Here is a 27,654-nt window from a genome sequence, read left to right as displayed (position 1 = left end):
CTTGGATCACTACGGATGAGCATGTTGGAGATATTTTGTGGTTTCAATTTTGTGTTCTTGGAAGTTGGGGCGTCAGCCATTAGGTGTGCTAGCCGCTCCCCCCGCCGATCTCCACAAGGGATGTGAGGACACTAAAACTTCACCAGAGCCTCCCTCGGCATGAGGGTGAGTAGATAATGGCTGAATTTTCATTTTTGGGTGCACTATCCCTTTAAGACAAAACCAGTAACTCCAACACTGTTTGCACTATATAAGGTTATTTCTTAATTACCCAACACTGCTAACAGTATATGTTTTTTTTTTAAAAAAGATGGTAATAGACTTAATAAAATAATCAAGAAGGCCCAGCCTGCTGTTAGTCTTAAGCTGTACACTCTGGAGGAAGTGGTGTCTGATAGAGTGAGAGATTATGGACAATACCACCCATCCCCTCCATAAAACACTAAACTTGAGCAACAGATTCATTCTGCCCCGCTGCTCCAAGGACCACTACAAAATGTTTTTATTGTTTTACCTGCACACTAGCTGGGGGTTAGGGGGGTGGGGGTATTTATGTATTTATTTTGGTATTATATGTTTCTGTGACCTATGTCTTTGTCCTTGTGTCTTGAAAATTTTATCAGTTGCTATGACATTTTATTTTCCTTTTGGGGATAAATATCTATCTATCTATCTATCTATCTATCTACATTATATATGGTTATTTCTTAATGATCCAATACTATTTACACTATATAAAGATTTTTCTTAAAGAACAGGCAGCTGGAATGGACTCTTCAGGTGGCATAAACACAGGAAGTTTAGGTGTGTGTGTGTGTGTGTGTGTGTGTGTGTGTGTGTGTGTGTGTGTGTGGTGCTTGAAAAATGTGACTGTCTAATTCTGCAATGAAATGCAGCATGCAACTTGTACTGACCTCTCCCAACAGAGAGTTCATTAAAATTATCTGCTGTGACACTAAAATCAATGCTTCAAAGCTTTAATGCAAGGACTTAGTTGAAAAACAGAATGCATGTCAACTAGCGTAAAGGACTACAGGGAGTGACAGTAAAATACTGCATAGGAGCTATAAAGAATAAGACAGGATATCAGCCTGAGCTTCTTGGATGTTTACACCTCAGCAGAGGCTTCCTCTCCATGGTGGATGTAATCGTTGATGAAACGCAGATGCTTGGACACTTGGGTGTAGACCCCAGGGTGGCCTTTTAGACCACAACCATCTGGACTCCCATAACTCATGATGCCCACCTGCACGAAGCCACCAGCTGCACGACACACCAGCGGGCCACCATAATCCCCCTTTGGAAGCACAACAGACACATACACACTCATTGAGTAAATCTTTCCAGTTTGTCACATCTTTATTTGAACTTGTTAGTTGACACACAGCAGATAAATATAGCCATTTAGGAGAAATATTTTAGTTGGGATATCGTTAGACTTTAAAGAGTCATTGTCAGTGGTGGAAAAAGTACTGCACCAACAGAGCAGTCAGTGTACAAATACTACATTACAAGTCCTGCACTCAAAAGCCCCTTTTACACTGCCAGATTTTCCACGAATATTGGGCCGTTTTGCTGGCAAGCTGCGAGCGTTTAGACACGCAGAAGCGGATTGGCGAGTTGATCCAAGGTGCCCAATTTTCCGCCTTGTAGGGTTGTCACATTGGAGGAACACTTTTAGTTTAAAAAAGACTGAGGCGGCGTTCCTCAACGGAAGGAGCTGTTGAAGACTTGTAGGAGGAGCTGTTGATGACGCTGCATGTGCGAGCCACTGGCGGTGGATAAACAGGAAACAGCTGATAGCAGGAATTAGCGAGCAGCTAGTAACAAGAGGGAAACGCAAACCTGAAAGACACTGTAAAGATGAGCAACTGAGGAGACAAGGAATTGCGCACTATGGTTGGGTCGGTTCTCGGTAATACCAATTCGGTTCGGTACTCCGTCTTGGACTGGGTTTTTTTTTTTTTTTTGAGACCGACTGGACTGCATACTCAGGCGGAACGTTCGTGGAGGTCCGCCTGGTAAAAGTGGACATCCGCAAGCCCTGTGCGCGCAAAGCATGACCGCGCAGACTCCGCTCCACGCACCAGTGTCACACAAAAGAAATCCGGTATTACCGACTTGATGCGGTTTTTCACAAAAACCGGACCGTTTTTTTTTTTTCTCATACCAACCCAACCTTATTGCGCACCCTCCTTGTCCTCGCAAATGAAGAGGCCATTAACCGTCAGATGACAGGAACAGTGAAGAATGGGCCGATTTACGAGAGAATCGCAGAAGGACTGACTAGCCGCAGCTCCGCTCCCACGTCACTGTTTATGTCACGCTGAGCTACACGTTTTGTTACTTGCTCACGCCCCCCATTGCCCCAAAAAAGGCGCATTCTGTATAAACAAAAGTAGGTAGGCAGCATTTTGCCGGACTCTCTGATTTTGTTTTTATACTGCCAATGCTGAAAAAAAGGCTGATTGGGCTTTCCTGCAAATTTGCACGTCACAGACACAGTGTTGACTGAGCCCTGACATTTGCAGTATTTCGAACTGGGTGTCTATGGTGACATTCCCGGAAGAAATCACAAGCGGTACACAGTTAGTGATGCATTTTCCATCACTCAGCAGTGGTTGGTCCACCAGAGAGGTTAGGTGGAGCTAACATGACAGACTTGCTCTTCGACTAACTCGTGTGTGAAGCAGGTGGCATTCTGTTTTTTTCTCCCAGTCTCTACTAGCATTGTGAGTAAACTGTTATTATGATCAAACAAACAAAACAACAAAAAAAGGAAAAGAGTGATGACTACAGATGATGAAACTTCAAAAAACAAGTGGAAATCCAATACGAAGAAAAAATTTGACGTTCAGAAGAATGCCAGCTGCCACACTGTTTGGATCTCTGTGAAGGGAGATCCAAAAACACGCCTGCCAGTCTTGCTCATCCCTGTAGGTGCCACCAAAGAGAACAAAACAGAGGTGTCTGAGATTGTAACTTTCAAGTATCAAAAATGAAAGAACTCTCTGTAGTAAAGTGGTGGGTAGAGTACTGAGAATTAATACAGAGCCAAAAGAACCATTCATTCATTCATTCATTCATTCATTCATCTTCTAACCGCTTCATCCTCTTGAGGGTCGCGGGGGGGCTGGAGCCTATCCCAGCTGACATCGGGCGAGAGGCAGGGTACACCCTGGACAGGTCGCCAGACTATCGCAGGGCTGACACATAGAGACAAACAACCATTCACACTCACATTCACACCTATGGACAATTTAGAGTCACCAATTAACCTAGTCCCCAATCTGCATGTCTTTGGACTGTGGGAGGAAGCCGGAGTGCCCGGAGAGAACCCACGCTGACACGGGGAGAACATGCAAACTCCACACAGAAAGGCTCCCACGCCCGGGATCGAACTGGCAACCCTCTTGCTGTGAGGCGAGAGTGCTAACTACCACACCACCGTGCCACCCCCAAAAGAACCAGATTAATAAATTACTCAAAGTGAAAGTTTCTTTTAATTTTAATAATTCTGTCATTTTTATAACATGAAGCATTAATGTTACACATGGAAATAAACAAACCAGTAATAATTACATTTCACCTACAGTATGTGCAATTTCAGTGTGCTTCAGTGTGATTCAAGCCCTTCTTGTCATCTATCATCATGGGGAATGTGAAGTCACTTGCCAACGAAATGGACGAACTGGCAGCCCTCATAAATAACCAGCGTGTGTACAGGGAGTGCAGTATGCTCTGCCTCACGGAGACATGGCTACATGGGCAGGGGCGGAAATCCCGGGGGGACAGGAGGGACATGACTCCCCCTTCAGTAAAGCTGTACCCCCCTAGAATAATTTGAGATACAATTAATAATTTTTGAACAATGCAGTAGTATTTATTGAAAGCACAATGTAGGCGGTGCTCATTATAATCGCGCAATAATGTGCTATTTAAATTTTAAAAGATTCAGTCCCCCCCTCCCATTCCTAGTAGTGGTATCCCACACTCTTTCCAACAGGCCGGGCTGCTTGGCAGCAATAGCAGCGTGTGGTTGGAACCGCTGCCCACATTGCGCATCGCAGGGTAAGATGTACACTCACACAGACACAGTTTAACTTATACAAGTTACAACACATCCCATTTACTGTTACAACAAGCCCCAGGTCCAGGCTGATAATATAAACTGTAACATTTCTCCTGCATTGTTCAAAAGCCTACTCAATTACGAGTGCTGCTAAGCTAAAAGCTAATGATTAAGCTCAGAGTTTAGTGACAGTCAGAGAGGACAGGAGAGAAAGAAGAGGGAGAGGACAGGACAAGAGCAGTCAGTGGTGGAGCGGCTCGTAGCTAATGGGTACCTGTCTGTAGGCTCTCCTCCTGTCAGTGAGACAAACATGAAAGACGTGCAGACGAGGAGCGGTCATTACGCACAACTATTACACACGGTTGTGACGGAGCGTAGCTAATGGGTACCTGTCTGTAGGCTCTCCTCCTGTCAGTGAGACAAACATCAAAGACGTGCAGATGAGGAGCGGTCATTACGCGCGACTGTTACGCACGGTTGTGAGGTGCGCAGCGACAGATCTCACAGCACACTGTTTATAAACCAGTTTACCAGTTTAATTGCAGGAAATGTTTAGTTTTAGTTTAGTTAGTATAGACATTCACTCTGCCTGTTGGAGAGATAGAGAGAAGATTAAAGCGTCAAATTGCGGTAAAAGATGCTGCTATAAAAGACAGGCTACAACATTTTTTCCTTGTCCCCCCCAGAATTATTCTCTAAAATTTTACTGTTTATTGTCCCCCCTAACTATGAAATGGGATTTTCGCCCCTGTACATGGGAATACACCGGACCAGAGTCCAGCCCTGCGTTCCAATACCCATACTACCACACTATTTAGTATGCCAGAAAAAGAATTAATGTGTCCCAATACATAGTATGTCAGATGCAGTATGCCAAAAGTACCAGGATGTTCTACTACATCCGGCCATATTTCGCAGTATGCATGTCAGCATGCTTCTTTGGCCATTCTGACCCACAATCCTTTGTGCAGCGGAAGTTACGTCGCACTGACTGAGTTGCATGTACAACCAACGCCCACACTTCCTTTCATACATGGTTTATTTAATTTGAGATACTAAGACACTACATATTAGGACTGCAATGATCTGATTATATACTGTCACATTCATTCATTCATTAATTCATCTTCTAACCGCTTCATCCTCTTGAGGGTCGCGGGGGGGCTGGAGCCTATCCCAGCTGACATCGGGCAAGAGGCAGGGTACACCCTGGACAGGTTGCCAGACTATCGCAGGGCTGACACATAGAGACAAACAACCATTCACGCTCACATTCACACCTATGGACAATTTAGAGTTATCAATTAACCTAGTCCCCAATCTGAATGTCTTTGGACTGTGGGAGGAAGCCGGAGTGCCCGGAGAGAACCCACGCTGACATGCAAACTCCGCACAGAAGGGCTCCCACGCCCGGGATCGAACCGGCTGCTCTTGCTCTCGCCTCTTGCTGTGAGGCGAAAGTGCTAACCACCACACCACCGTGCTGCCCCTATACTGTCACATATCATACAGTTTTGCAAGAACACGGTTACAACATTCAACTTTATTGTGATTATAGTATAATCAATGTTAGGGTTCAACTATGACTACAATATAGAAGATTCTACCAGTATAGGCAGTGGTATAAGTGTGGTATAAATAATGAATGAATACGACTAAATATGAATATACTATGGGCCAGGTATGAGCAGTGTAGACTAGTAAATATATGAATAGTAAAAGCCAAATACATAGTAAGTTATGTAGTAAGAATGTGCAAGTATGTTACACTACAAATAAAAGTAATGTGAATGTAAGGCTGCTTCACGTGCTGACAGAATATAGTGTCAGCAGCTGCATAGCTGTAAATATATTTAACATCAAACATCTGCCAGCAACAGAGAGCTATGTGTGAAGGGGGTTAATATGCCTACTGGTGACTAGTTCAATAGACAGGTCACTAATAATAGGCTTGGGACTGTTTACGTGAACACGTCAGTTTATTAGAAACAACAACATACATTATGACATAACAGCAACACAGCTCTCCGGCACCTCCGACGGTATGCACGACTCTGGCGAGCTCGACGAGAGGAGATTTGCTGCATCTCCGAAGTACAACAACACAAAATATTCAAACGTGGTGCTACGGACGGCTGCGGAAGTGAGCAAGAGGGTTGGAGTTCAGGGATCAATGTGATGGCGGATGTAGTGTGTCCCAATAGTATGCATACTGCATGCATACTGCATACTACACTACATACTTTTTAAGGGCAGCTGCAGTACATACTGAAAGTATATAGTAGAAGTATGCGATTTGGAACGCAGGGCTGCATGGGTCCAGTTTTCAAGATCCGCCCCGCCCCGACCCGGCGACGTACAAACCCGCACCCGAACCACAAACCCGCGCATCAGGCCAATTAGTACCGCAACCCGGTCCGACCCGTTGAACCACGACCCGCAGCCCGACCCGTAACCCGGATTTAAAGTAATCATTTTGGGTCATATTGGCTGAATATTGAACAGCAAATCGCCACAGTTAAAGTGCCAGTAAGTAAACAACGACCTGAATGAAGCAGCTCTCACAATAAAAACCTGACTTCAGCTCCATCATCAACCCTCTGTGTTCTTCTCCCATACGAGTGTAAAAGTACTCGTTTGTTACGTTTAATGCTTTCAAACTTTTAATCTATGTAAAGGAACTTTACATGTGTAATAATAGACTTACTTTGTGTCCAGAGCGACGTTCAGCAGTTGCGAGCCGTCACGTGTTTTTAGAATCCACAATTACAGGAGAGAAGTAATCCATCAGGGAAACACTTCAGAAACATTATAAAGTGATAGTTGTACGTTTTATCCACTTATTTCTCAAATACCTAAATAATTATTTACTGTTTTGGAAGCGGCGCTTGTTAGACGGTGGCAGCCATATTGATTCTGTCGTCCAATCACAAATTGTGTTATTAGATGGTGTAAATGCGTCTAAACAGCTGAACCAATGACCGTTGCGAAATAGCGGAGGCGATCCTCAGAGAGTAAATAATGACCAAGATAGTTATCTGTAGTTTACCGAACTAATGACTGATGTGTTTATCTAAAACCCGCGATCCGACCCGCATGTTATTTTTTTCCACCCAGATCCGAACCCGGGAAAAAATGTTTTTAAAAACCACCCGCAAATCAGCTGTTTTTGCGGTGCAGGACTCTGCACCGGACAGTGTTAACAATCTACCCGGCTTCACGCTGATCCGCGCGGACCAGGGAAGCAGAGCAGCAAGAAGAGAGGAGGAGGGCTTGCTATCTTTGTTAACACTAAGTTATGTAACCCCAGACATGTAACCGTAAAGGACTGTGTGTGTAGCCTACTCCTGATGTAGAGCTCCTGGTGGTGGGACTACGGCGTTCTATCTACCGTGGGAGTTTTCACACTCCATCATGGTGGTTGTTTACATTCCCCCATCAGCTGTTGCAGCCAGACGTCCTCCCCTCAGTGTTCGCAGGACTGCAGATGCAGCACCCCAGCGCTCTCATCCTGATCAGTGAGGACCTCAGTCATGTCCCTCTCGCTCCTGTCCCAACCAACTTCACACAATATGTGGACTATGCAACGAGAGGGAATAAAATCCTGTATTTTCTGTGTGCCAGTGTGAAGAAAGGATATAATTCTTCTTCTTTCCCTCCACTTGGGGACCACAACCTGATACTCCTTGACACCACCTACAGGCCAATGGTGGAACAGCAGGCGGCCAGCACAAGGACTGTAAAGGACTGGTTTGATGACACACAGAGGAGGCGCTGCAGGAGTGTTTTAATGACACAGACTGGGGACTTTTATAGAAGACTTCGGCGATGACATGGAGGTTCTCTCTCGTTGCATTACAGACTACATAAAATTCTGTGAGGACATCATTGTCCCAACAAAAAAAGGTTTGCTGCTTTTCTAACAACAAGCCATGGATCAATAAAGACATTAAAGGCCTTCTTAACAGGAAGAAGAGGGCATCCATGTCCAAGGATTACGAGGAACTCAGGGCTGTTCAGAAGGAGCTGAAGAGGAGACTGAGGGAGGCCAAGGAGAAGATTGAGGCCAAGATGGGACAGAACAACACAAAAGAGGTGTGGAATGAGATGAGGACGATGACAGGCTGTGGGAAAGCCACACCTGGAGTCAAAGGTGGCCCAGAATTTGCAACAGAGCTAAACTTATTCTTCAATAGGTCTGAGACAGCAACCCCCCTGTGAGCTCTGTCTGTGGATCAGAGTCCCCACCCACCATCACTGTACCCATTCACATCTCTGCTGTAGACTCTGCTCCCCTCCCCAGCAGCGACCTGTCTCCCTCTCCCTCCCCCTGCTCATCGACCACTTCAGCTGACAGCCCCCCCTCACCCCACAGGCCTCCCCTCACTCCACTGCCCCCCCTCCAGCACCTGAGGCCACTGCTCTCTGCCTTCCTGGACCCCCTGCAGTTTGCTTAACAGCAGCACATTGGTGTGGAGGATACCATCATCTTCCTTACTCACAAGGCTCTGTGTCACTTGGAGAGTGCTGGAAGCACTGTGGGAGAGTCATATTCTTTGACTTCTCCAGTGCCTTCAACAGCATTCAACCAGGTGGTGTCAAGTAACACCGGGGTACCCCAAGGACCTGTTCTGGCACCATTCTTCCTCACCCTCTTCACCTCTGATTTCCGGTTCAATTCTGGTTCCTGCCACCTCCAAAAGTTTTCCAACGACTTCTCTGTAGTCGGATGCATCAGCAATGATGATGAGGAGGAGTACAGAGGACTGATTGAGAGCTTTGTCACGTGGAGCAACCGAAACCACCTTCAACTCAACATCAGCAAGACTAAGGAGATGGTGGTGGACTACTGGAGGAACCGGAGTCCCATCCAGGGTGAGGAGGTGGAGATGGTGGACTTGTACAAGTACCTTGGGGTCCACATCAACAATAAACTGGACTGGACTCATAACACAGATACCCTCTATAGGAAAGGACAGAGCAGGATGTTCTTCCTGAGGAGACTCAGATTGTTTGGCATCTGTAGTGGGCTCCTCAAGACCTTCTACCAGTCTATGCCAGTGCACTCTTCTTTGCTGTACTGGTGAGGTGGAAATAAGACTGGTGAGGTCAACAGGCTCAACAAGCTTGTGAGGAAAGCCCGCTCTGTGGTGGGACTGGACCTGGACAGTCTGGAGACAGTGGCTGAGAGGGTGAAGGACAAAATCTGTGCAATCCTGGACAATCTTTCTCACCCCCTCCACGATGAGCTGTGGCTGATGGGCAGCTCATTAAGCCAGCGGATTATCCCACCCAGGTGCAGAACTGAACGATTCAGACGCTCTTTTGTGCCCACCGCCATCAGACTGTACAACAGCGGTCTGGCTTAAGCTACATCCATCTCTGAACGGACTTATCTTGCACCCGTCCAATATGACACTTTATCTGCCACCTGTCACTTTATTTCATTCAACCCTTTGCCATTTTTTAGTCACTTTATTCATCTGATGTAGCAATTTTATTCATGTTGCAATTTTATTGTATCTTTTATTTATCTGTTATTATCCTTAATTTTTACTTTTATTTTTTCTCTTCAATCTTATTCTATTTAATGTCCTTTGATTTTGTCTTGTGCTGCTGTGATACTTGAGTTTCCCCTCTGGGGGATCAATAAAGTATATCTAATTTGCAGAGGCTAGAGGAGGAGTTTTTAAGTAAAGATCTTGGTGTTTTTTAGGAGGCACAGCAAGCACTTGATCATACAACTCCTGTCTTTTTTAGATTTTGCATAAAGAGTAGGACTGTTAGCATTTGAGTTTTAAAGTTAGAGTGATGATACTGGCATCATATGAAACTAGAGGACTCAATGTTATGGTTGGTATGGTAGCTTCTCAGTAAAGGGGCTAAGTAATGCTCCAAAGTTAGGCAAAATTTTGGCGAGGGAAAACAGCATAGCCTTTTCACAGAGGTCCCTTGACCTCTCACCTGAAGACATCTGAATGAAAATGGGTTCTATGGGTATCCACAATTCTCCTATTTGCAGACATGTCCACTTTATCTTAGTCCCAAACAGTTTTGGGCACAACCTATGCGCTTTTTTGCAATCATTGTTTATTACAGATTTCTGATGAGAAAAACTTGACACAGTGCAGAGCTCAAAGTAATTTTCAGGTCAGCTTTCAGGTGATACATACCACATCCATGTAACATATACTGATGACCTGCTATCTCCCCCAAAAGGTCATCTGTTCCCCCCAAAAAAGATAAAAATGGGTTTACAGTATGTGGGTCTCAGAGGGTTAACTGCATTCTGCTATTTTGTCTCTTTGACCACACTGTTGCAGCAGAGCAACACTGATTTGAAAGAAAAAAAATACAAAAGTCAAGATCATAAAGTAATTTTCTTTTGCATTATTTTGATCCCCAAACAAAACACCCTGGTAAGAATTGCGTGACCTTGTTAATATGGACTTCAAAATAGTTTTGAAATGCAAAATTATGAAATTTCAAACCTGTGATTAAAAAGTACAATTAATCCCAATTAACTATGGAAATTCAATGATTAATTGAATTTCCATAGTTAATTGGGATTAATTATGGAAATTCAATGATTAATTGCAATTAAAATACAAGATTTTGCATATTCCCCATAACCCTTTTATTTGATCAGTTGTTGAATTTGCTGTGTTTTAACTGTAATTGTGCTTTGGCAACTCATGTTAAATGCCATGCGAATTGAATTGAATTGAAATAAACAGGATCTGAACTGTTGCAGAATTTGATGTCCTCATCGTAACGTAACATTAACGTTATCATCAGCCCACTCACTGTAAGTGCAAACATCAGCTGCAGTTTTTAGCGTTAATTAGCGTTACCAATAGCGTTACCATTAACATTTAAGGTTAGCTAACTTGCAACCGTAACATTAATACTAACAGGCTTACCTCACTTTATTGGGTTGAAATCCCCTTTAGCTGTGGCTGTCATAAGGTCAGAGACTGGCGGATCTGTTCCGTGTGTGTGTGTGTGTGTGTGTGTGTGTGTGTGTGTCTCAGTGTCGGTGTGGCAGTCAGTTTCCTTGTCATCACTGTTCATTGTAACGTCAGGGGGTTAGGGGGTGTTCTTTTCTCTCCAGGCTACTGTAGTTAAAAAAACACCTCAAAATACACTTTTTTGGCGGGGGTTAAGCTCTGTCATTGACATCTGCAGTAGAGGTGCTACTTTTGTGCAAAAGTGAAAAGTAAAACGCTTTACTACCCACCCCTATCCCTGAAACTCATATATCATCATGTATGACTTTCATAGGTTATTAATACTTATTCATCAATGCATAAGCAGCATTTTACTGTTGGTGTAAGGTGGAGCCAGTTTTAACAACTTCATGTAGTTAAATAGCATAGCCTCCCAATCTAGGAGTTGTGCCCCCCTCAAAGACAGTTGAATTTATATTTCACCTGACGTAAATAGTAAAACTTACTTTGCAGGCATCCTTCCCCTCATCCATGCCCCCTGCACACAGCATGCTAGACGTCAGCTCAGGATACTTGGCCTTACACACACTGTGAGGGATGATGGGAATCTTCAGCTCTTGAAGAGTTTCTGGATCTGGGAGTGGAGCTGCATACATACATACACACAGACACACACACACACACACACACACACACACACAGAAAGAGCAAATGAGAGGGTGAAATTGTATAGTGACTGAGGTTAGGCCTGTATTTACAACTGGATATTTTTGTCTTTAATGAATTAAAGACAAAAATACAGCAAGGGCCCTGTTCAAAAAGCAGTTTTAACAAACTCCCTAAGCTCTTAGTTGACTAACTCCGAGATGGAAAACTCTGAGCTTTCAGCTGATCAGAGCCATTTCAATCAACTCTGAATATGTTCACTCTGAGTTAAGCTCATGCGTGTTGAGTGAGAAAAGCCAACAGAAGTGGACCACAATTCACAGTGACAACAGGTAAAAATAAAATGCAGAGCCTCTATTTTAATCGAGCTGACAAATGATATTAATACATGAATATGCAGATTGTGCATATGTATATTTTTTAAAAAGCAACCTATGTCAGAGCAGGGAAAAGTGTCAATAAGTTAACAGAACAAAGTGTTGTTCAGTGTTGTCCATTGTTCATCACTAGGCCATAGCCTACATAAGTCAACATTTTATATATATTTGTTCAGCTTTAGTCTGACAGGAACAAAATCTTTCAATCATGTCTCTATGTCTTTGATTCATATATTTTTTAAATCTTCAGCTATATTTTAAATGATGATTTAAAAAATATATGAATCAAAGACATAGAGACATGATTGAAAGATAACAATCTGATCCAGTAATGATGTATTTGGTGGTTGTACTTGAAAATGTGTGGAGGTTAAAATACAAGATTTTAAATCTAAGACATCTATTTTAATCTTTGGCTCAACAGCATTCAGTGGCTTTATTTCAGCTACTTTACATAATAAATCTAAACATTTTCACTGAAATGCTGTTAAAACATGTTTATGTGCAGCAGCCTGTTCTCTTGCTCTCTCTCCCTCTGCCAGAATGGTCTCCCTCCTCCCTCTGCCTGCCTCCCCTCTCTACCTGAGTGCAATCAGCACTCAGGTAGAGAGGGGAGGAGGGGATAAGAGGGACAGGGAGTGTAGAGACAAGGGAGGCATGGCACATGGCAGACAGACAACAGATCAGGTAGGGAGGAATCTTTTTCTTCCTCCCTTGTTTTTCCTCTCCCCAAACAGGTTATTTCCCCCCATGCTCGTTTAGGTGCTGGGGTTTTGTTGTTTTAGTTTGTTGTGTTAGTTTGGGCTGGAAATTGCCGGTAGTCACTTTATTTGTCTCTTTTGTTTTAGGTTTAATTCATGTTTTAGGTAGTTTAGGGGGAGCGCTGGCCCACTATGTGGTTGGCCCAGCGTCTTCCCTCCTTTTGTTCTTTTTGGCCGGGGTCCCTTGTCCCTTTTTGTTTTCCTTTACTTTGTTTGTGTCTTTGTTTAATGTTTTGGGGTATACAATAAAGCTGGTGGGTAAACTGTTACTTTTGGTGTGGCGTCCTCTCTTTTTATATGTTGCAGCCTCCTGCCCCTGTTGAGCTGGGTTTTGTTACTGTTTGTATGGAGGCCGTAATAGAGCTACACATGCAGATAAACTATCTGTTTCAAGAGATTAGAGGTGAGTTGATATTGTGTAATATCTGAATGTGAGGACAAAAAATTCTGTTCAAAGAAATGACTGACAGCATATAAAAGTGGTAACTTTAGATGGTCAGGTGTAACAAATTAATATCCAAACAGGACTTTGACTCTGACAGACAGTAAACCTCTGGTAATTAATGCGCTTCGACACAAGGTTTAATACAAACTGAATCAATGAGGATATTATACAACATGGTGGCTCTGTCAGAGGGAGGAGACAGAGAAACTCAGGGTTTGAGTTTCCCTCATCTCAGGGTTGACTGAGTTTTCATTTTCCAGAATTAACAAAAATTAAACTTTTTGGAGGAATCAGAATTAGACAAAAATCATTATTCAAAGCTAAGTATATTTATGTAACTGGGACAGTCAGAAGATGCTTTTAGTGATTCATTTGGAGAAAACAAAAACTGAAGTGTAAAAACTGTAGTCAGGAAATAGTCCAACATGACCCCCACCACCTACAGAGGGATCCGGAAGGGATCGGTGCAGTGTGGATCGGGCAGCAGACCAAGGCGGGGGCCTTGGCGGTCCGATCCTTGGCTACAGAAGTTGGCTCTTGGGACATGGAATGTCACCTCTCTGGCGGGGAAGGAGCTAGAGCTTGTGGAAGAGGTTGAGCGCTACCGGCTAGATATAGTTGGCTTCACCTCGACACATAGTTCCGGTTCTGGAACCCAAGTCCTTGAGAGGGGTTGGACTCTCTCCTTTGCTGGAGTTGCTCCAGGTGAGAGGCGGAGGGCCGGGGTGGGCTTTCTGATATCCCCTAGAGTCTCTGCCTGTACACTGGGGTTCACCCCAGTAGACGAAAGGGTTGCTTCCCTGTGCCTTCGGGTCGGGGAACGGGTCCTGACTGTTGTCTGTGCTTATGCGCTGAACAGCAGTTCAGATTTCCCTGCCCTTTTTGGAGTCCCTGGGACAGGTGCTGGATAGTGCCCCGACCGGGGACTCCATTGTTCTGCTGGGGGACTTCAACGCTCATGTAGGTAATGACAGTAGGACCTGGAGGGGCGTGATTGGGAGGAACGGCCTGCCCGATCTGAACCCGAGCGGTGTTCAGTTACTGGACTTCTGTGTGGGTCGCGGTTTGGCCATAACGAACACCATGTTCGAACATAAGGATGCCCATCGGTGCACGTGGCACCAGGACATCCTAGGGCGCAGGTCAATGATTGACTTTGTCGTATCATTTGACCTGCAACCATATGTTCTGCACACTCGAGTGAAGAGAGGAGCAGAGCTGTCAACTGATCACCACCTGGTGGTGAGTTGGATCAGATGGCAGGGGAGGACGCCATGCAGACCTGGCAGGCCCAAATGAGCAGTGAGAGTCTGCTGGGAACGCCTGGTGGAATAACCTGTGAAGATGATCTTCAGCTCCCACCTCTGGGAGAGCTTCAACTGCGTCCCGAAGGCGGAGGGGGACATTGAGTCCGAATGTGCCTTGTTCCACTCTGCCATTGTCGAGGTGGCTGTTGTGAGCTGTGGCCGCAAGGTTGTTGGAGCCAGTCACGGTGGTAATCACCCGTCAGGCTGAAGGAGGAGGCCTACAGGGCATGGTTGGTCTGTGGGTCTCCGGAGGCAGCTGATGGGTACCGGCGGGCCAGGAGCAGCAGTCCATGGAGGCCATGGAGAAAGACTATCGATCAGCTCCAAAGAGGTTCTGGCAAACCATCCAGCGCCTCAGGGGGGGAAGGCGGCAGCTTGCTTACATTGTTTACAGTGGGGGCGGGGAGCTACTGACATCAACTGGTGACACTGTCGGGCGGTGGAAGGAATACTTTGAGGAGCTCCTCAATCCCACCACGTATTCCAGTGAGGAAACAAAGCCGGGGGTCTTGGGGGTGGGTCGTCCAATTTCTGGGGCAGAAGTCGCTGAGGTAGTGAAGCAACTCCGCAGCGGCAGAGCCCCGGGGGTGGATGAGATTCACCCTGGTTATCTCAAGGCTCTGGATGTTGTAGGGCTGTCTTGGTTGACCCGCCTCTGCAACATTGCGTGGACATCGGGGGCAGTGCCTCTGGAGTGGCAGACCGGGGTGGTGGTCTCCACCAAGAAAGGGGACCAGAGGGTGTGTTCCAACTGCAGGGGGATCACACTCCTCAGCCTACCCGGTAAGGTCTACTCCAGGAATTGCTCTCGCAATCAAAGAGGCCATTAACCGTCAACTGATGGGAATGGTGAAGGACGGGCCAACTTATGAGAGAATTCCTGAAGGACTGACCAGCTGCGGCATGTATTGTACGTCACTGTTTACGTCACGCTGAGCTACATGTTTTGTTACTTGCTCGCCCCCCCATTGCCCCGAAAAAGACACATTCTGTATGAACAAAAGTAGACTGGCAGCATTTCGCTGCACTCCCCGATTTTGTTTTTTTTTTACTGCCAGTGCTGAACAAAGACTGATTGGGCTTTCCTGCAAATTTGCACAGTTCCGATCAGTGATGGACTGGGACCAAAAAAGAGGCCCTGGCATTTTTGACACAGAGGCCCCATGGCGCATCGGCCAGCCAGGGGTGAAAAATTTTCATATTATTTGTCAAAAAACATAAAAAACACTACCATTGACGGAACGTTTCAGAGTGCCACAGAGACACAGACTGTTCCACAACTATCATAGAAACTCACACACTCACTCAGTGCCTTGATGCACAATAGAAGAGGAGATATACAGACACAGTCATTATGAATGATAAAAATTGATTTGTGGCTTGCATGTGGAAAGCTAACCATATGATGAGAATGCAGAAATTCAAAACACACCACACAATCAATTCACTACAGTCGCACTGGTACAGTAGACAACAATGCGCAGCACACAGGATAATAAGGCAGCAGCAGAACCCCCGTAAATTCAGGCACATTAAAAGGCCAGACTAATAACCTCAGTTAATAATACTAGCTCTATGTCTACCAAAACACGAAAATCTGAAATCTGAAACACCACACAACTTCAGAGGCTAAAGATTTAGCCTACTTCCACCATTAACCATAGGCGCCCCCTCTTGGACAGAATACAGCACAACCAAATTATAACAACGGAAACATAAATCTTACACCAACCACAATGCATATTACAATAGCTTCACCAAAACATGAAAAGAGCACTGCACAGCCACAGTGCACATTTCAATAGCTCTATCAAAAGCACTAGTTACAACAGAAACAAGAAGGACCCTATGTGTTATAAGCCATAATAAATGTTACAGCAGCCACAATGCATATTACAATAGCTTCACCAAAACATGACAAGAGCACTGCACAGCTAGAGTATAAAAATAAATATGTGTCTCTCAGTGTCTTCTTTTAAATCTCTTCTTAAGACTCACATTTATCGTATGGTCTTTTCTTAATTGATGGTAATTAATTATTGTAACTGTTTTTAAATTATTTGATGTTTTATTGTTTTATGTACTAATTGTTTTAATTGTGTAATTGTTTTTATTGTTAAGCACGTTGTAACTCCGTTTTGAAAGGTGCTATACAAATTAAGTTATTATGATTATTATTATGATTATGATGATGATGATGATGATGATTATTATTATTATTATTATTATTATTATTATTATTATTATTATTATGTCTTACATTTAAGTAGTTAGCAGGCTGAAAAGAAGTTTGCTCTTCTCGGAGGCAGAGGCCGTACTGCTAGCTGCACATGCTGTAGAGGTGCTCGGTCTGTCGCCACCGGGTAAACACGTTTTTGTAAATAAATCTGATATTTTCGCATACTTTTCACTCTCTGCGAGCATAGCCTTCTTTTTTTCTCTCTCTTTTTCTCCGCTCCACCCTTCTCCACCTGTCTTTTCGTGCCTCGATCCATTTTCTTTTCTTGTTGTGATGTTGTCGTTGACATTGAGTGCATTACCCATCATTCATTTGTCACTTGTCAGATGTCAAATGTCATCACTCAATGATCGCGAGAAAATGCTTGATGACCAAAAACACTTTATATTACCGGTAGCCCCATTTCACTCATATTTATTTAAAATTGTATTTAGGCTACTACTTATATGTATATTGTGGCCAATAAAAATGTTTTGGGCCGCCAAGAGAAGATTTTTTTTTTTTTAATTTATTTATTTTGCCCAGGACCATGTGTTCCTTCTGGCATTTGCCCAAATGCCAGATGGCCAGTCCGTCACTGGTTCCGATTTAAAAAGGGCTAGCCCTTTTTAAATCGGAACCAGTGAGCTCAGCAGACTCCACTAAAGTTTTAAGTCCCTGCATAAAACTTTTTTTTACAAGAATGCCTACCCTTATTGTTATTCTTTGCTGGTGTTAAATGTTCTTGTTTTAGTATCACCATGTCACTATTTTTATAAGAACTTCCATAGGTTTTGCGCTTCTGTCTGCTCTATATTCAAGAGTTCGTTATTCTGTCGGCATTCCATCTGCTTCATATGAGATTTCTTTATCCCTTTTATTGTTTGTTGTTTATTATTTATCATCTTTTATTTGATGATATTTGTTTATATATGATTATTTCTTGTACTCAAATTTTACCCGTTTATATGAGCTTATTTCTCTTATCCAAATTTCGCTTATTTATATATGAAATTATATTTTTGCCCTCACACCTCTATCTGTCTATGTATGGGCACAGTGCTATTTGATATTTGTGGTCTCATGTTCTTAAGTTTTGAATGTTATATTGGGGAAGGCTACGTGGGATTCTAATATTTTTACTTTGTTTTCTGTTAGTCTTTTAGTCTGGAAAGCACTTAGTGCTTAAGCTTATAAAGTAATTATCATTATTATTATTATTTTTATTATTATTCAAATTGAAGCGTGCTCACTGCTGAAACACTTTCAGCAGCCAAAACATTGTTGGAGCTGTTAAAATGCAAGTGCTAAAAGAGGCTGTGGGGAGTGTCATTTTTTGTGTTAAGTTTATAAGCAATTGCTGCTTTGCGGGGTATTTCCTTGACTTAACATCTATACAAACATGTTAAAAATATAATTTGGGGTATTTCAAATCATGAGCTCTGTATTCCTAAAATCCTGGTTGTATAAGCTTGATTTGCTTTATTTGCAGAACTTACCATTATTTCCAATGTTCCCCCAGCCAGTGATCCAACATTCAGATGATGAACCAAAGATGTCATCAGCGCTGGGCAGAGTCACTTTGTTGACCTGCTTTGAGAATGTCAACTTTTTCTTCAGCTTTACCAGGGCGATGTCATTCTCATAGTAACTGCCCAGGTTCCGATAAGCAGGGTTAAGCATGATGTTTTTTATGCCCATGTAACGGGCAGACTTCTTTTGCAGGTTGTGTGAGCCAACCCAAACCATTGATCTAAGCAAGTTAGGTGGAGGGTATCTGGCAACACAAACATACATGTTAGTTTTCTGCATGTAAGAAGCTATATTAATTGTAAAAACACACACTTTGCATTAGTATTCCATCATGTAGGCAAGTTCAGCTGAAGTGGGTTATACTGCATTGCCTTGTTTTGATACATATTATAACAGGATGAGCTGATGTGCTGTTTATTTTCAGAGTCTATATTATCTATATATTACCTACATTATATCAGTAAGGCTATTAGCCATGTATTGCGCCTGATATTTTGATATTCAAAGGTGTAACCTCAAATTAGCCAGTAATGCTTTAATTAGTTTTGTTGTTGTATGAATCACATATATACATATTTACATGTTCACAGGTATAATGAGAACGGTAGCCTAATATAGTGTTCTTGATACACCCAGGTGCCTGTAATAATCATTGTTTTTATGAAAGATGCTTAGGCTCAGACTTTATAATTGTGAAAATACACATACTTGTCCAGGCAGTTTGCTGCAGTCAGCACCCATTCAGTGTTGAGAATAGTCCCGCCACAGCGCCATGTGTTGACACCATCAGATGTAATGTTTATGTAAACCATCCATGGCCAGCGGCTCTCTGGAGCATCTTGCCCCCCAACAATTGAGCTCCTCACCTCAGCCCCAAGCAAACCTGAAACAGAATTAATGACACTTTATAGAAGCTATGATAGACAGATAGATACAGTGCTTCATTAATATGATGAAAAATGTACTGTTATAGTAATTTAGAGTATTAAATACAATGATAAATGGTAAAAAATACTATTCAAATAGTACGTAAGACTGATTCAATGGTAAGATTTAAAAAGAAAAACAATATTTATAAACAATAACTTGGATCTGTACTTCAGATGTCACATTCCCAAGCCTCAGATGAATGCAAGGTCATGGTGACCCTGACCTTTAATCACCTCAATCCCTTAAGGCAATCTTGAGATACCGCTTTCACAATAATGAGACAGACAAGGTCACAGTGATCTTGACCTTTGACTAATGACCAAAAATAATTAATTCATCGTTTAGTCCAAGTGGACATTTGTACCAAATTTGAAGGACTTCCCCTGAGGCATTCTTGAGATATCGTGTTCCCAAGGTGGGACGGACAACCTGAGAACAATGCCTCTGGCTACAGATATCCCCGTGTTTGGTGATGTTTGAACAAACACTAATTGATTTATGGCCACATTTTGTGAAAGGCTGTTTCACGTGTTTGGAACTGATGGTGTCCTGTATTGTCGGATTTCAAAATAATTTTACACATGTGGTTCAACATCAGAAATTAACATACCCTGCAAGTTTTGTGGTGATTGGATGAACAATTTCTGAGTTATAGTCTAATTTGCATTATCCCATGCCCTTGTTTTGCATTTGTGGCGCCCCCTGGTGGTTGATTTAAATATCACTTTCAGGGTATGTTACCTGTATGGTTATTGACTTAGATCTATTTACATGTTAAACCATGCCCCCTAAAGTTAATTGGTCAATATTATCAAAACCCAATGAAATATACACAGGCTTTTGATAACTTTTGACAAGCTTTGTCTAATGATGATCCACAAAAATTTGGTACGAATCAGACCTGCAGTTTAGGAGATGTCAAAACTGTGTTTTTCACAGAGGTGGAAAAAGTACTGAAAAATTATACTCAAGTAAAAGTACATTTACTTTGATAAAATTCTACTTAAGTACAAGTAAAGCTATCCATCTAAAAATCTACTCAAGTAAAAGTAAAAAGTAGTTCGTTTAAAATCGACTTAAAGTAGAAGTTACTTAGTTACTTCCAACAACTTGATGGGAGTCACTCATATGCAGTGCAAAAATGGTCCAGGGGTCATAAATCCAATCCAAAAACTGGTTATTTTTCTATGATGAACCATAGAATTCAATTCAATTTAGGGCTGCACAATATCATTAGAGCATCACCATTGCAATGTGTTCTTGTGCAATAGTCACATTGTGAAACTCGCAGTATAAGTTCATCATATCAATAAAATATTAGTCAAAGGCAATATGCCGTACTTATTTTGCTGGTTAATACTTTAGGTTGTGAAGTTCTCAATTTCCATGACAGACTGTAAAATGTATATTTCATGCAAATACAGCCTTTCCAAAGCCCAAATGATGACTTCTTTCCAAATAGAGCTATTCAAGTTATTGCAATACACTGTATATTGCAATACATACCGCAGTATACAAAATCGCTGTCGTATTGTCAGTTTTGTCTAATATTGCGCAGCCCTCATTCATTTTGACACACTGTTAGACTGATGATACACAGAACAACTTTTTGAGCAATGTTGTTGGGCATTATTCTCAGGGATCAAAAAAGAGAGAGATTGTTGAAACGAAATTCTCAATATTAAAATACACTAACACTAATTTGGAAGAATACTGTGTATTCCAAAACAGAACAAATCCATGCTTCTCCCTCCGGTGTTGTCTCAGATCCCGGTTCCCCCGTTTTTTCAAATTTAATATTTAATATTTTTATTCATTCTTTTATTTCATTTTTAAGGCTTGGATATCTGTGAACACTTGAACAGAACAGAATATAGATTCTGATATTGTTGAAAAGGATGTTGTGTTGTAAAGAATAATGTTGGAGATGTGCACTCATGTTGAAATAAATCTACATTGTGAAGCAACCCTTACTTGCACTGAATTGGAAATATTTTAGAAAAAATACACTGAATTACAAGGCTTTAGAGAACAGTGCACTATTGTAGACTTAACATCTAAGGTTATAGTAGGTCGTGATCTAAAGTGGGCTGGTCTGAGGCATGAAACTCCAGGGCTGAAAATGAGTCCCACTCCGGCCCTAATCAAAGCGCATTAATTAGCGGAGGATTACGGTCTGTCAGAATCAAAATCGTGGTTGGACATTAGTTTGTTACTCAGGACCCTCTACTGCTTCAATGCACTGCCAGTCATTTCTTTGAACAGCAGTTCTTACCCTCATATCAAAATATCACACAGCATTAAGTCACTTCTAATTCCTTTACACAGATATCTGCATATTTATCATCATCATAGGACAGTTGATAGGTTCCAGGATTGAATGATTTCTTAGAGCAATTTTACTAAAGTGTTTATTGCATATAGTGTGTAATCTTCTTTTCAAACATAGAAATAAAATGATGTGAAAAAAATCTTGGGTTTAAACTGTAAAAAGCAGTAGGCCTATGCATGAATAATTATCTCTATCACTAATGATGTGATTAGTCCTATTAACAGATCATAATTCCTATAATATCGGAGACTATTAATATTTATGATGAGCAGGATCGTTGGACAGCTACAGAATTAAATTTAATTTTTCAAATAGACTACGTCTAGTCTGAGCAGGTTTTCACAGAATTTCACGGGCTGTGTTTAAATTTATATTTGTTAAAGTAGCTGTAATAAAGCCAATGAACACTGTTGGGCCAAAGATTCAAATACACTGAACAAAAATATTAACGCAACACTTTTGTTTTTGCTCCCATTTTTCATGAGCTGAACTCAAAGATCTAAAACATTTTCTATACACACAAAAGACCATTTCCCTCAAATATTGTTCACAAATCTGTCTAAATCTGTGTTTGTGAGCACTTCTCCTTTGCCGAGACAATCCATCCCACCTCACAGGTGTGGCATATCAAGATGCTGATTAGACAGCATGATTATTGCACAGGTGTGCCTTAGGCTGGCCACAATAAAAGGCCACTCTGAAATGTTCAGTTTTATCACACAGGACAATGCCACAGATATCACAAGTTTTGAGGGTGTGTGCAATTCGCATGCTGACTGCAGGAATGTCCACCAGAGCTGTTGCCCGTGAACTGAATGTTCATTTCTCTACCATAATCTTCAAAGGCGTTTCAGACAATTTGGCAGTATATCCCACCGGCCTCACAACCGCAGACCACGTGTAACCACACCAGCCCAGGACCTCCACATCCAGCATGTTCACCTCCAAGATCGTCTGAGACCAGCCACCCAGACAGCTGCTGCAACAATCGGTTTGCATAACCAAAGAATTTCTGCACAAACTGTCAGAAACTGTCTCAGGGAAGCACATCTGCATGCTCGTCATCCTCATCAGGGTCTCGACCTGACTGCCTGACTGCTGCCCACTCAAGTCGTAACCGACTTGAGTGGGCAAATGCTCACATTCGATGGTGTCTGGCACGTTGGAGAGGTGTTCTCTTCACGGATGAATCCCGGTTTTCACTGTTCAGGGCAGATGGCCTTCAGCGTGTGTGGCGTTGTGTGGGTGAGCGGTTTGCTGATGTCAACGTTGTGGATCGAGTGGCCCATGGTGGCGGTGGGGTTATGGTATGGGCAGGCGTATGTTATGGACAACGAACACAGGTGCATTTTATTTATGGCATTTTGAATGCACAGAGATACTGTGACGAGATCCTGAGGCCCATTGTTGTGCCATTCATCCACAACTGTCACCTCATGTTGCAGCATGATAATGCACGGCCCCATGTTGCAAGGATCTGTACACAATTCCTGGAAGCTGAAAACATCCCAGTTCTTGCATGGCCAGCATACTCACCAGACATGTCACCCATTGAGCATGTTTGGGATGCTCTGGATCGGCGTATACGACAGCATGTTCCAGTTCCTGCCAATATCCAGCAACTTCACACAGCCATTGAAGAGGAGTGGACCAACATTCCACAGGCCACAATCAACAACCTGATCAACTCTATGTGAAGGAGATGTGTTGCACTGCATGAGGCAAATGGTGGTCACACCAGATACTGACTGGTTTTCTGACCCTCCCAGTAAAGCAAAACTGCACATTTCAGAGTGGCCTTTTATTGTGGCCAGCGTAAGGCACACCTGTGCAATATTCACGCTAGATCAGACTGTGATCTTACAATCATGTCTCTCTCTTTGATATATATAATATGTAGGGCTATGTGTTAAATCTTCGACTGTATTTTTTTTTTATTTAGCCTACCTGTTGCCATGGTGAATTGTGGTATCGGAGTAGATGGCTTTTCTCATTCACCGCGCACGAGTCATTCAGAGTGAACGTACTCAGAGTTGATTGAACTGACTCTAATCAGCTGCTCTGAAACCAAAACTCAGTTTTCCATCTCAGGGTTCATCACATCAGACTTCGGGGTTAGACTCAGAGTTTGCGATCCGCGAGTGAATCTGGCAGGAAAATACACTGATGATGATGATGATGATGATGATAGAAATGATCTAGCCTACCTATGATAAACAATAGAATATACATCCCGTGCTTCCATATAGCCTAACATGTCATGTCTTTTGAGTCTAGACAGAGAGCGAGAAGCACGAGCAGAGCCACACACGCACTCACTCACTCTCTCTCTCTCTCTCTCTCTCTCTCTCTCTCTCTCTCTCACACACACACACACACACACACGCACACAAGCAGAAAAAGACAGCGCACTAAATTTGATTAGAACAGAGCAGAGAGCAAAATGACCGGTGCGAGGAAATGCACTTCTGGAGTGAACGGCCATGCGACGGCTGCGCGACACTTCAAATCGGTGCGCTTCGGCGTAAAGTGCGAACCGTAACTCTGGAAAATTCTGAGTTTTCAGTTCCAATACAGCTAATCAGAGTCAGTTCAATCAAATGAAGTGTGTTCACTCTGAGTTAAGATCGTGCGTGGTGCATGAGAATAGCCATCATCAATGGAGCTCTGATACCACAATTCACCATGGCAACATTGAAATAAAAGGTAGAGCCTCCATTTTAGTCCCGTGTGCGTAGCGATATAAATACATGAATATGCAGACTGCGCACATTTATCTAAAAAATGAAATAAAATAAAATAATTTAAAATATAATAAAATAGAATAGAAAGAGCCCGAGTTAGAGCGGGGAATCATCAACACATAAACATAATAAAGTTTGATTAATTGTTATCCATTAACTAGTCATTAAGCCATCGCCTACATTAGCCTACATTTTAAATATATTTGAACATCTTTAATCTGACGGGGACAAAGCACAGGGTCCAGCAACTGAAGACAAAAAAATATAGTTGAAGATTTTAAAAATATATTTAGGCTATATCAAAGACAGAGACATGATTGTAAGCTCATGATTTGATCCATGTATTTGTGATTTGCACTTCAAAAGGCACGGAGGTTAAAGTAGATTTAAATTTTCAGACTTCTATTTAGGTCTTTGGCCCAACAGTGTTCAGTGGCTTTATTTCAGATAGGCCTACGTAAACGAATGTAAATTAAAAGACAGCCTCTGAAATTCTGTTGAAACCGGTTTAGACTATAGGCAGCCTACTGAAAAAACTCACTTTGATTCTGCAGCTGCTCCAAATTCCTACTCATCAAAAATAGTAACATATAATGTCCAGTATTATAGGAATTATGTTCCAAATATGAAACAAATCACATCATGAGTGACAGAGATATTTGTGGGCCTACCGATTTCTACCATTTAAGCCATAGAAATAAAATTGTTGGGGGGGCAAATTGGGGGTTGACTCAGTCTCTGAACCCATCATCTATCATCTGATGATGATAAAGCATATATATATGCAGATATCTCTGTATGGATATTAGAGGTGGCTTGTGTGATATGTGTGATATTTTAATGTGAGGGCAAAAACCGCTATTCAAAGAAATGACTAACATCACATAAAAGTGGTAACTTCAGATGGTCCTGAGTAACAAATTAATATCCAACCAGGATTTTAATTCTGACAAGATAGTAACACTAATTAATTAACTGCTAATCAATTTCCTCTCATCTGGATTACTGCATTGCTCTTTATGTAGGAATAAGACACTCATCCATATCTGGCTTGCAGCTGGCGCAGAATACTGTTGATAGACTACTAACTGGAAACTCAAAAAAAGACCACATCACACCTGTCCTGGCATACCTGCATTGGCTACTGGTCACGTATAAAAATGAGTTAAAGGTTCTGTTATTTGTTTTGAAAGATTTGCATGGCCTGGCCACCTAGTACATCTCTGAGCTCCTCAGATCCAACCCCGGATCCCTCAGACCAGCTGCTTCTGGTTGTCCCAAGATTGAGACTCAGGGGTAAGGCCAATCGTGCATTGTCCAGAGCCACCCCAAAGCTTTCAAACAGTTCACCATTTTAAGTAAAGTGTTTCCCCCCTCTAGACACTTTTAAGGCTACGCTTGAGATGCACATGTTTTCTAAGGCCTTTAAGTGTCCCTAAGGTTTCAAGGTTTTATATTTCAGATTTTATATTTCACATTTTACTCTTCTGTGTTTGGTTTTACTTTATTACTTTACTCACTTACTTGTACATTCTCATGGGATAATATTATGTTATCTCGTCTGCTTTTTGCTGTTACAATTTTATGTTATTCATATTACTTTACTGTACAGCACTTTGGTTAAGGCTGGTAATTGTTAAATGTGCATCATTTATAAACTTGATTTGAAACCTCTTTTTTTAAATCTACAACAGAGACACTACAGGCAGTAATGTGTTTTTAAACACAGAGATTAAACTATAATGTCTAGATGTCACCACTAGTCAAATAACTGTTGATATCTGTCATAAAAATCATTTCTAGTAACAGAACAATTTTATTGCTTTCGGCATTAAAGATGTTTTTGGTACCTCATCTTATGATTGGTAAAAGCACTTATATTCCTAAAAAGATTATATTCTACTAGTAGGCATTAATAAAATAACTTGTGGATAAATCATCACAGATTCATGTTTGTCTTGCTCACCTCCAGTGTTGTGAATGAGAACCAGCACAGTGAGAAGTCTGCTGAAGGCCATGGCTGTGATGGAGTGAAGTGGTGGCTCTGTAGGCAGCAGCTTTATAGCTGGAGACATGAAATTCTTATCAGTACTATCAGCCTTCATTTAGTCTCAAACCACACATGGAAAGTACTGTGAAGTGCACTTTTAAGATAGTGATACTTTGCTTGAGTAGGCGATTTCCAATTTATAAGGCTTTATATTTTTGTCCCACAACATTTAGAAGATAAATATTTTATATTTCCACTGTAAAAGTTTAAATACAATCGGTTGCTCGGTATCAATCTTTCCAGACAGCTTTTTGTTATGGTAACCTGTGCTATTTAAGTTATTCACCAAAATCAGCTGTACCTTTTGATTAATATTAGACAGCACAGCAATGACCATATATGACATTGAATCCCTCTTCTCCTGCTGACTCTGATAACTGGCTGGTGGAGTTTTCAAATGTAAACATCTCAAAAACAAAACAACAACAACAACAACAACAACAACAACAATAAAAAAAAACAAGGAAAAAGTGGAAAAGATTAGTTCTAGCTACAGTTCTGACTGCACGGACAAGCAAGACCATCTCTGTGTCCATCTCAGCATCAGCAGGAGCATCAAGGCAGCATGTAGGGATCAAACACCAGCGAATATCCCAGCCATAAATGTTGGTAACACTTTACAATAAGGTACACAAAAAGCAAGTAGTTACTGAGGAACTAATGAGGATTGAATGAGTAAGTAATTATCAGTTAATGAACAGTTCTTAAGTCACTCCCAATCAAATGTCATACAGTAGATAATCATTAGTTAATAATTAGTAAATTATTAACCTTCGTTTCACCAGTTCATCTTTTTCAATTTCCATTTATCCAAAATCCACACTACGCTCGTCCAAGTGGTTGTGTTTTAATGTACCCCAGAATTGTAACGGATCAGGAGCAAACTGCATTTTCTTACTCTGCACCATGGGCATGGAAAAATCTTCAAAAAGATCTTAAGTTAGATATACTTTTATACACCGATGAATCCGAGGGCATCATAAAGAATTTGGTGATATGTGCTTGTTTTCCTTGACAGGCCACTATGTTATTGTGGATTTTAATTATGTTGTATTTGTTGCATTTTAAGATAAGATAAGATACACCTTTATTGATCCCACAATTGAGAAATTCCAGTGTTACAGCAGTCAAGGGGAAAGAGTCAGATTAAAGATTTCAATATTTAAAAACTTAAAAACTAGGCATGCAAAAAGAAGTACAAAAAATACAAGAAACAGCAATAAATAATAATAATAATAATAATAATAATAATAATAATAATAATAATGA

The 27,654-nt window shown here is 41.8% G+C and overlaps 1 protein-coding gene across 1 annotated transcript; it reads right to left on the bottom strand.

Moving 5' to 3' along the window:
- Positions 1-961: 961 nt before the first annotated feature.
- Positions 962-26,421, bottom strand: LOC125885359 (tryptase-2-like). The gene is made up of 5 exons (XM_049570852.1): positions 26,302-26,421; positions 19,038-19,212; positions 18,296-18,573; positions 11,529-11,668; positions 962-1,297 (listed from the first exon to the last, which is right to left on the bottom strand). The coding sequence occupies exons 1-5, from the start codon at positions 26,408-26,410 to the stop codon at positions 1,109-1,111; spliced, it is 891 nt and encodes a 296-aa protein (XP_049426809.1). The 5' UTR covers positions 26,411-26,421; the 3' UTR covers positions 962-1,108.
- Positions 26,422-27,654: the final 1,233 nt, after the last annotated feature.

The sequence above is a fragment of the Epinephelus fuscoguttatus genome, unplaced genomic scaffold, assembly GCF_011397635.1.
Source record: "Epinephelus fuscoguttatus unplaced genomic scaffold, E.fuscoguttatus.final_Chr_v1 AP022699.1".
Classification (NCBI taxonomy): domain Eukaryota; kingdom Metazoa; phylum Chordata; class Actinopteri; order Perciformes; family Serranidae; genus Epinephelus; species Epinephelus fuscoguttatus.
This window is presented reverse-complemented; position numbering and strand designations above follow the sequence as displayed.